This window comes from Lycium ferocissimum, chromosome 12, assembly GCF_029784015.1.
Source record: "Lycium ferocissimum isolate CSIRO_LF1 chromosome 12, AGI_CSIRO_Lferr_CH_V1, whole genome shotgun sequence".
Classification (NCBI taxonomy): Eukaryota; Viridiplantae; Streptophyta; class Magnoliopsida; order Solanales; family Solanaceae; genus Lycium; species Lycium ferocissimum.
Genome location: NC_081353.1, coordinates 50604936 through 50621824, shown reverse-complemented (window position 1 = coordinate 50621824; position 16889 = coordinate 50604936). Strand labels below are relative to the sequence as shown.

Here is a 16889-nt window from a genome sequence, read left to right as displayed (position 1 = left end):
CTCAATCTTTGCACAATAATTTTCTTTCATTAAACTTGAACTAGTCTGGGAACCTCCTGACTGATAATTAACTTGTGGTTTGTGAATTTGGAATTTACATGCGTCTAGCATGATTGATTTATTTACTATCTTTGGCATATATAAGCAATTATACTCGAAAACGGTTTCTATTTTTGCTGCAATGTGACGTGGTAGGGATGACCAAAAACAATGAGTTTCAACTTGATAAAAAAGACTTCATAAAGCTATTTAATTTACTTTTTGGATTGCTGATGATCCAAAGAGTTTCTTGGTTAAGTTGCTCACCACTTTGTACCATGCTGGTCAAGGTGACAGTTTGTCCTATGTAAAATCCTTCTATTCTTGTAAGCAGTTTCTTGAAATGTCTTGATTTCAAAATAATCTAGTTGGCAGCACTTTGATTTTCAGCATCTGCTCTGAGAGCCCTGTATACCAGCCTAAACTCCACAAGGCAGCTGGCAAAATGGAGTGCCAATGGCGGTGATCCTTGTGGAGAGTCCTGGACAGGCATTACCTGCTCGGGCAATAAAGTAACTGAAATGTGGGGTTCGGTCTTCCTTTTTATCTTCAAATTTTTGAAATTATTGACTAGGTATGTGCTGATGATCAGGTTTCTTTCATTTTCCTTCAGCAAGATAGCAGGTCTTGGGCTCTCAGGTTCAATGGGGTACCAGCTAGTTAGTCTAAAATCTGTGACCGATTTGTAAGATGAATGACCTTCGATTGTTTGTTCCTTATTAATTGGATTTATGTTGAATTCCTTAATGTGTTCGTCTTTGGGAATGTTGCAGTGACATAAGCAATAACAATATTGGGGGGATCCAGTTACCTTACCAGCTTCCTCCAAATGTGCAAAGATTGTATGTGTGATTATTTGCATATCTTCTTCCTTCGCGATTCTATTTTCGTCCTCTTATCTTTCTTGGAACTTGCCTTGCAATGCAGAAACCTTGCTGATAGTAGTTTTAGTGGTGGCCTCCCACGTTCCATTTCACAGCTGACCTCCCTCCAGTATTTGTAAGTAAAATGCTTAAATTTGATATTTTTTTAAAAATTTAGATACTTGGGTCCTCTTCATTCTCTACGGGGATCCTTATGATTCTCTGCAATGTTTGTGTCTGGTTGTAGAAATGTCAGTCACAATAAAATCCAAGGATCAGTGATTGTCTCGTTTGACTCGATATCTGCTCTTAACACATTGTAAGTCCTATCCATCTCCTGTCATTTCATCATAGTTTTGATATTGCCTTATTATGATCTGAATGAGAATAATTTTCTGTTCTAAAATCTTTTCATGAAAGTACACTTATTCTGTTATTTAAGTTGTTGCCTTGATTGGAGAAAGAGGTTTAGACACAAGTATGTCGTTTCCCACATTACTGTGGAGAAGGGAATCATGTCTTTGGTCTGATATCGGTGGCAGATCTATATTGATTGAAGGATGGTCAGTTGAACACCCCTTATCGGTAAATCATATTATGTCTATAGAAAATCATACTACGTATATAGGTCAAATTTTATTTTTTATAACTATGAACACCCTTAGCGAAATTTCTAGCTTCGCCACTGCCTGTTCTGTTGAAGTATTAAGTTATGCCAATTGAATTAATTTGCTACTTGGATTAGACTTGTTCTTAACCAAGTATTAAAAACCTCAAAATGACATCTAATGGTCCACCTTTTGACATGTACCTTGTTGACACCCAATTTTGTCCCGCCTCTCCTCCGAAATACCTATTTATGCTTCTAATATTTTTTAGAAAATTAAAAAATATATATTTATATTTTACTATAATTATTAGCCTCTTATCAATACCGGTGTTTCATTATTCTATTACAGTTACTGGCTATTATTGTTATTATTATTATCAGTTCAAATACCAGCCCATTACCCATTCCTACCCGACCAACCCAAATAATTCCCCTACCCGGTCCAAACAAATTCCATCCGACCCGCCCCGGCCCAACTTGTTTGATTAAACAAGTAGGGTTTTCTTTTCTTTCTCTCATCTCAGCCGCACGCCATCCCTTCTTCCTCTCTCCTCCTCTCTCTCGCCTCACCCCTCTCTCTCCCGTCTTTTTCAACGCCATAAACGGCAAAATCCCAGAGCTCTTTCGATCTTCGCAGTCCATGCATGGACAATTCGGGAATAGTAATTAATGTTTGTACCTCACCTCATCCGGATTCAACCGTTGAAAAGGGGTAAGATTTGTCTTCTTCTTCCTTTCTCCCTGATTCAATCTGAAATTTCTTAATGAACTTTGTCATTTGCGAGCTCAAATTTCTCCTTTATCAGCCCTTTTGATTTTTCGGGTACAGGATCTTAATGAGTCTTTGTCTCCTTCTTCTTCGTTTTCTGATCAATGTCATAAAAGAGACTCTCCAACGTTCAGATTGAGCAGAAGTGTTGACTTGATTTGAATCTTATTTCTTTCAAATCCCGCCCATTTTCAAACCCCAGAAAACCCTAGATGAACCCTATAAATAATCTTTAGTTGGAGGGTTGAGGGGGAGGTTTTTTTTTTGTCACGGAAATTCCCTCAAAATATTGAAGTTTTCTTTAGCAAAGACAAAATCCCCCTAAAAAATTTGAAGTTGGCCAGTCGTCAATAAATCCCTAAAAATATCAGTCCTTTAGTAGTTGTGATCTTATTTCAATATCGAGTCAAAATATTACATCAATTTTTAATTTTCATTTGCTTTGGTACTGTTTCGAATTCGAGCCACGCAAACTCAGAGGTTTGAAGTGTTCGAGTTAGTTTTGGAGCCGCCTGGAACCCCCCTGGGAAAAGCCGCAAAAACCCCCTAAGACACATAAGTTTTAGTCGCCTAGAATACACTAAAATATCCGTCCTTTTAGCAGTCTCAATCTTGTTTCAATATGGAGTCAAAATACTAAATCAATTCTGTTTTTCGTTTGCCTTAGTACTGCCTCGAATCCGAGTATCGCAAGCTTGGATTTGATAGTGTTCGAGTGGATATTAAAGTCCCGTCCCCCACTTCGCTGCACCCGAAGAAGGTAAACCCTTTCCTTAACCAATTCTGTTTTGTTTGAATCGTTGTTTATGCTGTTTATGCTATGTGTTAGTCCTGTGATTAGAAATAAGCTTGATTAGAGTAGTTATGTTTTTTTTGGGGTTACGTTAGTGAGCATGATTAGGATGAAGTCAGATTAGTTGTTTAGTTATAATCATAAAAGCAAGCATGATTAAGTGATTAAATACTTGTATGCTTATGTTTGCTTAACTAGAGTTATGATTTAGATGTTATGTGATGAGCATGATTAGGCTAAATACAGGTCAATGTGATTATGCTGTTTTGATTAAATTATAAGAATGATTATTAATCAGCCTGATTAGGAGTCCTCAGAATGTGGTTTAATCAAATGTTTTCACTAAATGTCCGTTCAAATGGCCTGTCTGTTGGTTAATCGGACCATGTTTGGTGTAAAGCATTTGCTAGTTTCCGTTAGCATGTTTGATCTCCATATGGCAATGTTTGAACATGTCTATATGTGTTTTGGGACTGGTCCTCTATTAATGTAGTTGGTAACCCAAAAGCGATGTTGATCTTAGAATGTTTGAGCTTTGCTCTTTTATCCAAACATGAAGGCTCATATGCTTAACTTTAAAATGGAGGATCAGTTCGATTCGATCTGTTTAGTATTGGTCTGTTCCAGAATTGTGTGTGCTCCTGGAAGCGAGTATGAATACTGTTTTACTTCTGTTTGGAACCATAAGTGGTTGCTTGTTCTTGGGTCAGGGTATCCCTTGGTTTTGATTCGAAGACAGTGGGTCGATTATGATATAAGTTGTTTGTTGGTATTGCTGCTTAGGTGAAAATTCACTTCTAGTTTGTCCTAAATTCACATCACCATGTAAATTGCTCTTTGTTCAAACCTATAAACATGAATGGTCTGTTGAAATCCCAAATAGTCTCGACATGCTCACTGTTTAAGACCCCTGAAATAAAAATGAGATTTAGAGTTAGAATACGCGCATCCATCCAACTGGTTCCTATTTTTTTTTTAAAAAGATGAAAAAATCTGTTATAGGCTTGCTGTCTTCCTAAATGTTAGTATTAAGTCCGTAAGTTGGCATCAAAATTCTGTGGTTGGTTAAATATGGCTATCTGATATTGTTGAGTGTAGTTTAGCATATACTCGTTCAGTTTTTGATATTTCAGTTTGGATATTTCTCCTTCTGATAGCACATTTTGTTGTGACAATTCAATATGTTGGTCAACTTTGGAATGGCATTCTGCCTAGTCATCAGCTTGCATACAATTCTTTGAATGATGACACAGTCCAAGCCCATGTATACACGAACTATGCCTAAAACATACATAGAATATATACAATTTACTTATCTGTTTTGAGTTTAAATTCTACATGTTTAACTTCATCTGTTGATTATATACTAATCTCCTTTCCTTTTCATTTTGCATGACCACCGCGTACGAGTCCGAGGGACTCGCTCGTCTTCCGCATTCGATGTTGGGCCAAGGCCCAACGAAATATCATTTCCCCCCTCTGTCCAATTCCGTCCGCAGCCAAGGAAATAGAAAATGAAGTCCTGGGTCAAAGCCCAAAATAAAAAACAGCAACAGCCACAGCAGTCTAAAAAATATAGTTGGGCCAAAGTCCAACAGTAATGGATTTGCAGCAGTCCAAAGAATGGGCTGAACCCATTCAATTTTATTATTCCTCCATTTTTATTTCTTTTATGCATTTAATTTGTATTGCATGACTAACTCTTTACTTTTGTCTTATTTTCTTAATTTAGATGAACCTTAGTGAATTAGTGGGTTTTAGTTTAATAACGGGTAGTTGAGTTAAAGGGAAATTAATAATGAATATCACCAGCTTCCTTTTCTTCTATTCATGATTAAAACTATTTATAGTATTTACAATATTTGTTTTCATTAGAATAGTTAATTTTTACAAAATAGCATTATTACATAGGTTGAGCTAAGGAATCATGATTTGTTATTACTATCTTAAAAATTAAAATGTCACCAATATGCAAAGATGAATTTAAATGTATTTTAAACATTTTAGATTAATCCATTTATACATTTCTTTTAGCCAAATACAGTTAAATAGAGTTAATGAAAAGAAAGAAGACCCATGCTTTTTTTCATCATATTAAAATAAGTCTAGGATTTTCTATTCATCTAATATAATTTTTAGTTCGCATTTGCTAAAACCTTCTCTTTGAAAATTATTATGCGTAAGTAAATAATTGTATTTTCCACAAGTATTATTTATATAGCATCATTATATTTTCCTTCAAAATCTTAATAACCTTTATAAATTTTATTTTAAAATAGTATTTAAAGACATCTTTCATGCAACTTATTATTTTTGTAAATCCTATTTTTTAACAACATTATTACATTTTTCTTCAAACTTTAGCAATATTGGTAAGTCATTTTTAGCTTTAATTAATTAACCTAAGTTTGGCCGGATAACCGTGAGTTAACGGATCCTAGAGGATGCCTAACCCCTTCCCTTTAGGATAATATAGAACCGTTACCTAGAATCATACTGGTTAAGCAGACTATTAACGGAGGTTAGTTTTACCTTAAGTTAATAATTAGGTGCCCTAATTCACCTTAGAATTAATTAGGTGGCGACTCCTTAAAATCAATTAATAGGAATCACCAATATGTTGTACCTTAATTTAACCCAGTTAAAATAGGGTATAACATACCTTATCAAATCTTCTTGTTTAATGATAACAGTTTTGTAATTTATCACTCTCATAGTTTGTTTGATCTTTTTAATGCTTCAGGGATTTCTCTTTCAATTCTATGAGGGGTAATCTTCCTCAAAGCTTCCAGTCACTAACGAGTATGAACAAAATTAAGAGTTTTCGTACTTCCATCTTTTTATTTGCCGAGCTTCTATCAATTATAGAAGTTTTATTGTTATAATATGCAGGTATTTGCAGAACAATGAGTTTACAGGAACTATTGACGTCCTCGCCAATCTTCCCCTTGACGATCTGTAAGTTGTGTCCCAAATGTGTGTCGATATTATATCTGATGTTAAGTCGATTGTTAGAAAATCATGTTGATTCCTTTATGCTTTAGGAATGTTGAAAACAATTGATTTACTGGCTGGATTCCTGGTCAGCTAAAAGGGATAGTGCAGCAAGTGTCTCAGTTTGCAATAATTATTATTCATCTTTGCAAATTCTTTGGGGAGTTCTTTCTAATTGTTATCGCGATTTATGAAGGGAATAGCAGCAATTCGGACGGTAATGGCAGTGAGAAATCAGGTATAGGGGGTGGAGGTATTGCAGGCATAGTGATATCCATTCTAGTTGTTGGAGCAATAGTAGCATAGAAATAGAAAACTTGATAATCAGCCATTTGCTCCTCTTATTACTTCACAAGAAGTACAATGTATTTTTCTTTCTCAATTCTTGATTTTGTAAGAAATGTATTGAATGCTCTCTTAACTCTTTGGATATTTCCTAACCAATAATTATAATCAATTGTGATGTACTGTTCACTTACATGATCGGGAATATGGAAAATGATGCCTAAGCCTCTATGCTTAACTTGTTAATGGGTCATAAACAAAATACAACTAGTAATAAAATTTTACAAGGGATTGTCATTGATACAGAAGGAAGCAGCAAAGCAGGAAAATATTTATCATCAAAGTGTAAAAACTGTTTGGACGTCCGGTAGGAGGATGAAGTTAGAGACACCTCAAGTTGACTTCCAATCTTTGTGCAACAATGCTGAAACACCATCAAACCTCTCGGGACTAACACCAATCATACACACAAGTCCAGAAATGTCATATGAACCTATACAGGGTCTTGAAACACGAACTGGAGAGCAAATACTCAAATCGAGGCTCAAAGTCATTTTCTTGCAGTCCTTAACTCACTAGTTGCATGCAATGGTACTGAATTCCTCCCCAGCCTCCTGGGCGTCAAACCAAACATGCGTACAGGTCCAAATACGTGATATGAAATAATAGGAAGCCTGAGATCAAACGACGGAATATAAATACTCAAAAGAAGGGGTTGGGTCGTTACAACAAATAGTCATTTTGGACTCTATCTGAAGAATAGCCAAATTTACAAAGTTTTTAAAGTTTGATCTTTTCAGAATGAACTTAGACTCTTATTTAAAGAATAGCCAAACTTTATAAAGTTTTTAAAGTTTAGCCGCCTCGGAATCAAACTCAGATATGCAAGGTGAAAATCGCACATAAGTTTCAAACTTCTATCTTTCTGATTTGAAGTGGAATTACCAAAGCCTTAACATCAGCCACGAGGCCTGAAGTGGTCATACATCATATATGTATTTCACGTTACTGAATTCATCTTGTCTAGGGAAGCCGATATTCTTAGTATTCATAAAGATGGTATGAACAACATGCATAAATTGAGGATTGGTTATGCATAATAGCATGGTTTCTTAACTCATAATGGTGGAAGGAATAGAACCCTGCTAATCAGCTAAATGTTGCCAAGACATTTCCACTCTTCATTAGTCAATAAAGCAACTTACTTCTGCAGGCATGTAATTTATGTACCCTGCTCAGATTACAAGTATTGCTTACATTGTATCAATGAAAATAGAATTCGCGAGTACTCGGTTTTGAATCTTAATTTATGAATGACATATCAACAGGCAATTTTTGGGCCTTTCTTATGGATAATGTTCTCTGTGTCACTCTCTTACTAAAATCATTAATGCTTTAACGGGTTGAAGGATTTGTCAACTTAATTGCAAACTTCTTTAATGGAAATGAAGAGGAGCTGGTGCATTTAATTCAGATTCTTCAAAGCTGCAATACTGAAAATGCCAAGGGCAGAATCTATTAGAAGCAACAAAAGTACAAACATTTTAATTCCAGTGGAAGAACCTGCTTAAAGTCATTTAATGGAAGTAAAATATTGTCTAATCTGCCACTATTTTCTCTTAGTATATGTTTGCTTATAGTTAATTTTTCTCTGGTTAAGATCTCCTTGGGCATGGAAATTTTCTATATCCTGTGCGTTCTGGTATTTCTCTGTAGTCAATGGCTTAACCAACATAGTTTAAGTTGATCACATTTGAGAGAAGCGTCACGATAAATGAATTCGTCATTAAGTAATACAAGGTGAAGGGGACAGAAAATTAGATGCATAGTCAGAATCTCAAAAAAAAAAAAAAACAAAACAAAACAAAACAAAAAAAAGAACAGATTTTAACAGTAATTTTTGTAGGTCTATCCACAATTTTTCTTGTTAGTGGTAGTGATCAGTTTTTGCTCATATCCTGATGTTTAATTATACATACACGAAACTTCAATTGGGATGCCAAATACACGCAACTTTAGTTGTTTTTCCTACATTTGTTCATCGTTTTAGTTAATTGTTTCGTTGGTAAGTTAGAAAGACTTGGGACATAAATGCACCTTGATATGAAAAGAAGTTTATAACATTCACATCTGTGTAAAACTAAGGAAATACATCTAACAGCAAACTTTGTAGCTACAAATGAACAAAATTGGATGCTAAGTGGTGCCACTAGTTAGCTGTCCTAAGAAGAAACTAACATCTAATAGCAGCAAACTACATTAAATATTCAACGAAAAACTCCTCTGAAGACACTCTTCTTTGCTCTATGATCCTTCTTTCAGTCATCCTATTCTATGGGGGCTTGGACCCAGCACAAGATGAATGTGCGATATATGAGAAAAACTGCTTACTAAAGAGGTAAATCTTGAACATTTGGGGTATCGAAATTACTTGTTTTGTGTAGGATTAGATCTGCTTCGTGGTATTCTTCGAAAGCTTGATTTAACTTTCTTGAGTGGTGGTTGCTTCTCACTTCCATGCTCGTGAACTTTGAGCGTTTGCGACGCTGAAGGCAAAGTCTCTGATGATGATTGTTGGCGTTGCTTTGAGAAAACGAATCGAGCTGCTTCTGAATGTTGAATCAAGATGAATGCTAGTACAAAAGCTACAAGTATTCTTGAATGGCACTTCATAGTGTAGAGCAGTAAGTTAAATAATACAAGTGTAAATAGCTGATCAAGATTTTGGTTTATGAGATATATATGTATGTTGAAATGAATTAAAATGGAGTGAGAGATCCAATGCTTGTGGGATCATGTGATGGCTTGGTACTTTGACTGTTTAATGTATTGTGACTCTGATTTGCAGATTAGTTATTATAGTTTTCAGAGCGGTCATGTGACCAGGCACGTGAAAATATTTTATATATTGGAAGTCTGATGGAGTGATCTGCTATATTGTTTTTAAATCTCTATATATATCTAGAAATTTGAATTCTTACATTAAAATATTGCTTTCATTTTGTTGCAATCCATTTAAAACTAACTAATAACTACTAGAATCCAGAGAGAGGTTCTGTGATATTTGTGTTGCTCTTTTTTCACCCCAGCTAAAATTCTGTGCTTCCATTTTGTTTGTTTCCCCAGTCATGATTTTTCTGTCTCAGAAGGAGAACAATTAATTACTATAAGGAAGCAAAATGTGTTTGTCTTAGTAAAATTCTGTTGTAAGTCAAAAGATGCTCTTAATTTTTAATTTCTCTTGTTGCAGTCTTGGAAATGTAACTCACTTGTTATTTGGCTTTATGATAATGATTACTATTATCGTAATACTACTAAATTTAAAGAAAAACAGAGAGGAGGGTGGGTTGGGGCGTGGGGGGAAGGAATTAGAGTCCTGAAAATAGAGTGCCCTAAGAAGTGCAGATCCAGACAGATGGAGCATATCCCTTGCATTTTTGAGACCATTGGTGCTTTCTTTTTCAGTTTATACGCATTATCGAATGGTAGCAACTTACCACTACCCGGCGTTTACATCAAAACAATACGTATTGTTATGTTCCATTTAAGTTTATTTGTGTGAAAGGTGGAATTTTGGACTCTGAGCAACAAATAAATTTGCAAAAAGAAATTGGTTTTTGGGGGTAAACTGTCGATGATCATGGCTTAAGATCAATCAAGAAGGGTGATAACTGTTGCCTGTTGGGATCGAAATAACGGGGCGTCATGCGGAAGCTTATAATTGCAAACCTTGAACTCGATAAATTAGATGACAAAGAAAACGTATAAAAAAGACTTTAATGATATGATATGAGTTTGGTCAATTGACCTATATATTGAAAAACTAATATACATAAGCATAAAATCTATTGGGAGAATAATCTCCCCTAAACAAGACTCTTTTAGGGACTACTGATAGGCTCCTCACAATTGAATTACTAAATTGGGAAAGAATTGAGAACCTAAAGAACAACTTGTTCTTGAACAGTTACTCAAAAGCTCAATCGAACTCGAATGGAATAGCGAATGTAATGGATTTCTTGTTGATCTTGATCTTTTCTAGATAGCTATTACAATTGAGGATTGTAGGTATTTTTTTTAATTTTTTTTTTTATGACATGGGAACTCGCAGCCGCTACCCTTCGGGTGCGCACAAGGTAAACTCAGCTTCTGTGCAATAGCTCGCAAACCACACAGAAGAGGTAACCCGCACTAGGCAAGCCCGGTGCGACGAGCTTGACCTAGAAGGTAAATCTCCTACTGTCGTAGGGAGGATTGTAGGTATTTAATGGCACAATTCCCTCCAAATGCTAATTTCCAAAAGTTAGTTATAACTAACTTCCGGTAACAGCCTGTCAACCGCAAATGGGACTGCGTACGTGTCACGTGCCCAACTAACTCAGTCCTAATCAGCTAACTAATGTGATTAACTGCTAATTAAACTAACTAACTGAAAAATGGAAAGTAAAGGAACACTAACTAATTAGGATCGTATCAATGGATGCTATAGTGTTTAGTTGTGAGAAGAGGTCTTCAATTTATAGATGTCCAAAACTTTTCCTCCAAGGCAAGGAATAACTGGAAGAAAATTGTATTTTCCTTTCAAGAAAAGTAAAAGCAATTATATTAATACTTTGACTATCCTTCAAGAGAAAATTAAAACTCAAATTTGGGAAGAAAATCAAGGCAAAAAACCCTAACAATAACTAATAAGTAATGTAGTTAACAAATACCAGCCAAACCGAGTACTCTTATTGAGCTTTCATATTTGCAGCATTTGTGTCTATATGCGAATAGATAACCTATACTACATATGTGAGAAGAAAGTGACTTCACTGGCACAGAGCGAAACCAACAAGAGTTGCTACAGCAGTTGATGTGAATTTTCTTTACAGAAATTCGGGATAGGAATAGGTAGCGTATGATCTAGTTCCATGGAGGAACGTAACATAATGTTGGGTGGTTTATCTCCCTCCTGGTTATACTTTAGAGGTGTCAAATTTAACCTATGAAGATATAAACCGTCCAAGTTAAGTGATCTAGCAAAGCGAGCTAGTTCCACGGGGGGACACGCTTATACTGTGCCCAGGAGAGGGAAATGATGTAGTCTTCGCGGCTAGCAATTTATATAAAATGCATTTTGGGTGGAGAGAAACTGTATGCTAAAGATAAAGATACGTAGTATCTACTGCTGTTCCGTTATATCATTGAAGGATCTCTAATGTTTAAACCGAAAGGATTATTCTTGACTATGATCAAGTCATTCAACTCTGTGTGTGTGTGTGTGTGTCTTGTAAAAGAGAAGCATAAGCAGCCATTAACGAAAACAGGTCTAAACTAACCTGAATTCAGCAAATAAGTAGCAATTGTGCTCTTTACCCTCACAAGCAAACATTTGGACGTAAAATTCTATCTTGTTGTACTGTCACCTAGCGATAAGCCTGCTGGCATTCGTTTGACTGTAAGGGAATATCAATTCTAACCATTAGATGAAATAATTGCTTGCAACAACTGCTACGAAAATCTGGAATTTTTTGACTGAAACAGGATTCACGCGAAGATACTTCAAGTGAAGTGTAAATTCATCTAAATGTACCATCCAGAAAATACAAGAAATCTCACTGCTCACATTAACAAAAAGAATACTTCTAACACTCTTCTGTAAGGGAAAATAGATTGCCTCTATTCTCAAACAGAGAAGCCGTCTACAATATGTTTATACATGTACAATAATTCATTGCCTACAGACACCTAAAGAATGTAGAAATAGTATACCATTTACATTACATCATGTACTACATTTTATAGACATATATAAATTGAACCAAGCTCACTTCTTCAAAAAAAAAAAGAAATAGGTGTAATGACATTTTGTTCCTTTATACCTATTAAAATTTCAAATCCTGGATCAGCCTCTGAGTCTATGCTAACTCGGGCTTCTACTCCCTTGTTCTATATCTATATTTCGCGAACTATAAGGGTTAATTACCCTCCTATTCCCGCTCAAAAGCCTCACCAAACGCTTCAGTCTTTCAGGCATTACATATCTCGATTCTTCCTCTTCACTAACCCGCCCTGGAATATCGACTACCAACATTCCATGTGATCGATTATTACTCGTCGAAGCTACTGTCGAGTCCAAACAAGGATTACACAAGGTACTAACTTGAGTCTCATTTCCCCAAAATAACACATTGGTTGGGAAATTAGGCAACTCTGCGGTACCCGAACCCGAAACCTCTGATTCCACTGTCTCCAATGGCAATTCGCCAGTTGTCAAAATGGGGTTACGACAAAGAGGACACGTGGAATGACACTGAAGCCACGTGTCAATACATTCAACATGAAACCCATGATTACATTTTGGTAAACATCTCATCTTATCACCATCAGTAAACTCACACAGACAAATAGTACATTCCAATATTGCTCCATCTTTAAACTCTTTAGAATCAAATACAACGACAGGAATTGTTTCAAGAATGGTGGGGTCCAGTCCCTGACCATTCACTTTTCGCCAAGTGTCGCCGTTAGAGTCATCGCCTGTATCTTGCTGTTGCTGGCGATTCAAGAACCATTTAGTGTAAATGTGGAAAAACAATATGAAAACCACTACTAAGAAGATTAACCCCACCATAATCTTTCCTAGAAGAGCTAATAAATCAGACTCATCTAATTTACCACTAGTATTGCTTGAAACATCTTCCATTTTCAAGAACACAAAGTTGATTTTTTCACTTTTGGATACTTACAAAATAACAAAATGGTTGGGAAATTCAAAGAATCTAAACCAAGAACAAAATTGTAGGAAAGGTGAATTTTTTTACTAACCAAAATGAAAAGGAGGACAAAAAAGATTTTAAGAAAGACTTTGAGTTTATGTGGGTTCTAACCTCTAATATCAAAACACTAAATATTGGCTAATTGTTTGAGGGAGAAAAAAAAAAAAAAAAACAAGATTTGAAGTTGGTATTTGGGGGAGAGAGAAAAAAAAATGTTGGGATGGACTTTGGTTGGCTTAATAGGATGAGAAATTAAGTTAAGATCGTATATATAAGAGTAGTATTTATGAGTTGGGTGTAAGTAGGAGAATGAGAGAAAAGTCTATATAGAAGAAGGAGGAAGTCTAAATGGATGGCTCAGAGAATTAAGGAGAATTCAAACAAGAAATTGTCACCAGACTTCACATATTCTAGAGGGTTATTATTGTTTGACTTGGCTTTTTCTACATGTGAAACATACTGTTGGTAAGGGCAAGGTTGAGGTGTGGGCATGGTACGGTATATACCGAATATCATATCAAAATTAAAATTTTTAATACCGCGATTTCTATATTATGGTATTTGGTATGCATTTTAATATTATTTGGTATTCGGTACGGTATTCGATATTTATAAAAAGAATACCGATATACCGTACCGAAGTTTATACTACATATACAATCCATATATATTATATTTAATAGTACTAGTTTTTGTACAAAAATATACATCTCATTCAAGTTAGATTTTGGATGTCACTAAATGAATTTTTGGTGTAAAATTGTACAGGACTGAGGATTATGCTTAATTTTGGTTAATGTTGTTTAGACTTTGTAACTTCGATAACTCTATCGTGATTCAAATATCATTTTTGTGTAATTGAATAACAAAGAAAATTGCTTGTACTTTCTTTTGAATATGTATACATGTGTAAGGTGTTACTTTAATATAATTGAGACATTCCTTGAAAAGTCGAAGTCATAATCCTTTATTAGATGAGTATATATGTAAGTTGAAGTCAAACAAACTATGGTTATCGAATTACCGTACCGAAAAATACCGAAACCGAACTTAGAAATACCGAACCATACCGAATTATTTTGGTATGGTAATGATATATATTTTAGAAACCGAAAATCAAAGTTACCAAATCAAAGTTTTAAATACCGTACCATGCCCACTCTTAGTTGAGGTCATGGGTGAGAAGTGGTCTTGAGTCTTGACTTTCACTTATCCATGCCAAATTTGATGTTTGATGTTACAAAAGAAAAAGAAAAAGAAAAAAGAGAGAAAATGCCAAAAATGGTACCGACCTTATGTATGGGAGAAACATAAGAGAAAATTTATACTATATATAGCTATATCTGGTTCAGGCGAAAGAGCTGTATCATTCTTTGTTGTACAGGCAGATATGAACTGTATTAGCGCATAATGTATCAGTTGAAATCGGGCAATAAAGTTATAACAACGGATAGTTATCAGCGCTGATTAATACCCATGTTTCGTAAATACAATAGCTATGTTTCGTAATTTTTTAAAGCTATAACTATATTTTGTAAATACAGTCTACATATTTGCTCAGGTAATTTTTTATATAAATCTCAAGTATTCTCTTAAACTGAAGGTCGGAGCCCGTGCCAGGTGTCAAGTCCAACATAAAGCTTAGTACTTTCATATGGTTTTTTTGTTTGCTAATTTATGTCTTTTGTTCAATTAATGACAATAATTTTAATAAAACCAATTTTAATCAATTAAGATGGAAAATGAAGATTTGAGAAGTCGTTTTCATCAACAGAAAACTAAAAATATCACACTCCATATTATGTGATTATATTTATTTTAACAACCAACACTACGTTTTATGGCATTTAATCTTATTAATATTGGCAATTTAGTCAACATATTTTATGAGACACTCCATCACACCTTAATTTATATTATGAACCATTATTTATATGATTAACTTTCATATTTAACCTTTTAAAATTGTGTGTAATTGTAATCTTATTTATTTGCTTAATCTTTTCTAATCATACTATTAAAGTCAATTATTATATGTATAAACTTAAATAAATAAAACAAAACCAATTTTTTGTTTTGTTTTGTTTTGTTTTGTAATTGACCTTGTTTATCTTTCGAAGATTTCAGTTAATGACCTAGAACAAAGAGGGGGATGCTGTTGGCCTTCACATGATGTACTTTTAGTCTTTTCTATATCGATAAAGCAAAAAGTGACTCCATAATTGCTACTGGAAATTTCCTTTGTCATTCGGATATTTCGATGGTACAAATCTTAGCATTAGAAAATATCCAAAAACTGTCAGTTCACTATCACTAATTGTAGATTTGTAATACAAGGTCCAGTGAAGCCCACTCAGGGAAGTAGTTTTGAAAAAGCAGCAAGACTCAATAAAAAAGTTTAAGTGGATCCCATATAATATCAAAAAATTTATCCCTTGATTGCAAGCAGATATGTCGAGGAATATCTGTGTGTTTCTAGCCTTTTATAATTAGTAGTAGGAGTAATATATTTCGGAGCATTTTAAATTTATTGAAAGTGAATAGTTTTAATTAACGTCAAAATATAAATTTTTCCTTTGACATCGATTCTACTTATGAAACATGGGAAGGGAAGGTTGAAGATTGAAGATTGAAGTTAAACATTGTACTACATAAGTAATAACGAAAAAGGAAATTTGTGCTTATAGTTCTTTAAGTTTTGATAAATTATTATTAAATTAGTTCTTGTAATTTATTAGGTTAAGCATAATTAAATTTAATTAATTAGTATATGCACTTTTCATTTTCAGCTCGTACGTGAAACCTTTTAAATTTAGCAAATTATTAAGTGATAAAACAACTAATTATGTGATATGTTAAGTTTATATTGTTACTTCTTATTTGAAGATAATATTATTTTAGAAATTAATTTAAATTGTCAATATCACATACTTTCTTTATAAAGAGATTAAAAATACATAATTTAATTACTTGAAGTTAAAGTACTCAGCTAAATATTTAAAGGATCAAAATTAAAATTTATCTAGTAATTGAAAGATTAAAATTGAATTATCCCTAAAGAAAAGAAGAAAAAAAAAACTGCATAGTACTCAGCCGGTTTATACTAAGTGTCCTTCTGGGGGCATCCTTAGCACCCACTCTTTTAAGGAAGAAGATACTACTCCTAGAAGAAGAAAAAAATTGACAAATTTACCTTATTTAAATGATACCTATTTTATACTCAATTTACTTATTTAAATAGAGATAAATTTGAGAAAAAATAATTAAATTTTTTTTAATGTAAAAAATACTTATTTGAACCAGAACAGGCCAAATGACATTTATTATGGATTGGAGGGAGTTATTCTTTTCCTAGGTCGGTAGATGATTTTTATAAAATCGTGCGCTTTAAGAAAAGAGGTGTTGAGGTTGAGGATGTGGTGATGTCATGTCAAGCTCGACGGCTCTTTGACACGTGTCCTTTACATAGTGATGAATTGTGACAATTTGATTGGCTATGACGACTGTGGGGTCTGATTTATTTGTGTCGACAATCGACATTCAAGTTAGGCAATTAAGGTAAAATTGGTTTTGTAAAGTCCTCTGTCAATTGTCATGTCAAATGTCAACTGCCGTTGGGAAATTACTCAGCATCATCCACTACTTGCAGGGGTGGACTTAAATAACCGAAAACCGACGAATCAAAATTTATTTGATTTATCTAATGGGATTAAATTTTGAAAGTTTGGTATTTGATATTTACTTTCACGAATTAGCGAAATCAAACTTTAAAAAT

General features: G+C 34.3%; 2 protein-coding genes across 2 annotated transcripts; one reads left to right on the top strand and one right to left on the bottom strand.

Annotated features, from left to right (window-relative positions):
• The first annotated feature begins 422 nt into the window (after positions 1-422).
• On the top strand, positions 423-6565 carry LOC132040005 (protein STRUBBELIG-RECEPTOR FAMILY 6-like). The gene is made up of 5 exons (XM_059430594.1): positions 423-724; positions 813-881; positions 967-1038; positions 1150-1221; positions 5818-6565. Exons 1-5 carry the CDS (start codon positions 561-563, stop codon positions 5957-5959), a joined length of 519 nt encoding a protein of 172 aa, XP_059286577.1. The 5' UTR covers positions 423-560; the 3' UTR covers positions 5960-6565.
• A 5331-nt stretch (positions 6566-11896) lies between these two features.
• On the bottom strand, positions 11897-13449 carry LOC132040666 (RING-H2 finger protein ATL3-like). Its single transcript, XM_059431323.1, has one exon. It carries the CDS (start codon positions 13039-13041, stop codon positions 12259-12261), a length of 783 nt encoding a protein of 260 aa, XP_059287306.1. The 5' UTR covers positions 13042-13449; the 3' UTR covers positions 11897-12258.
• Positions 13450-16889: the final 3440 nt, after the last annotated feature.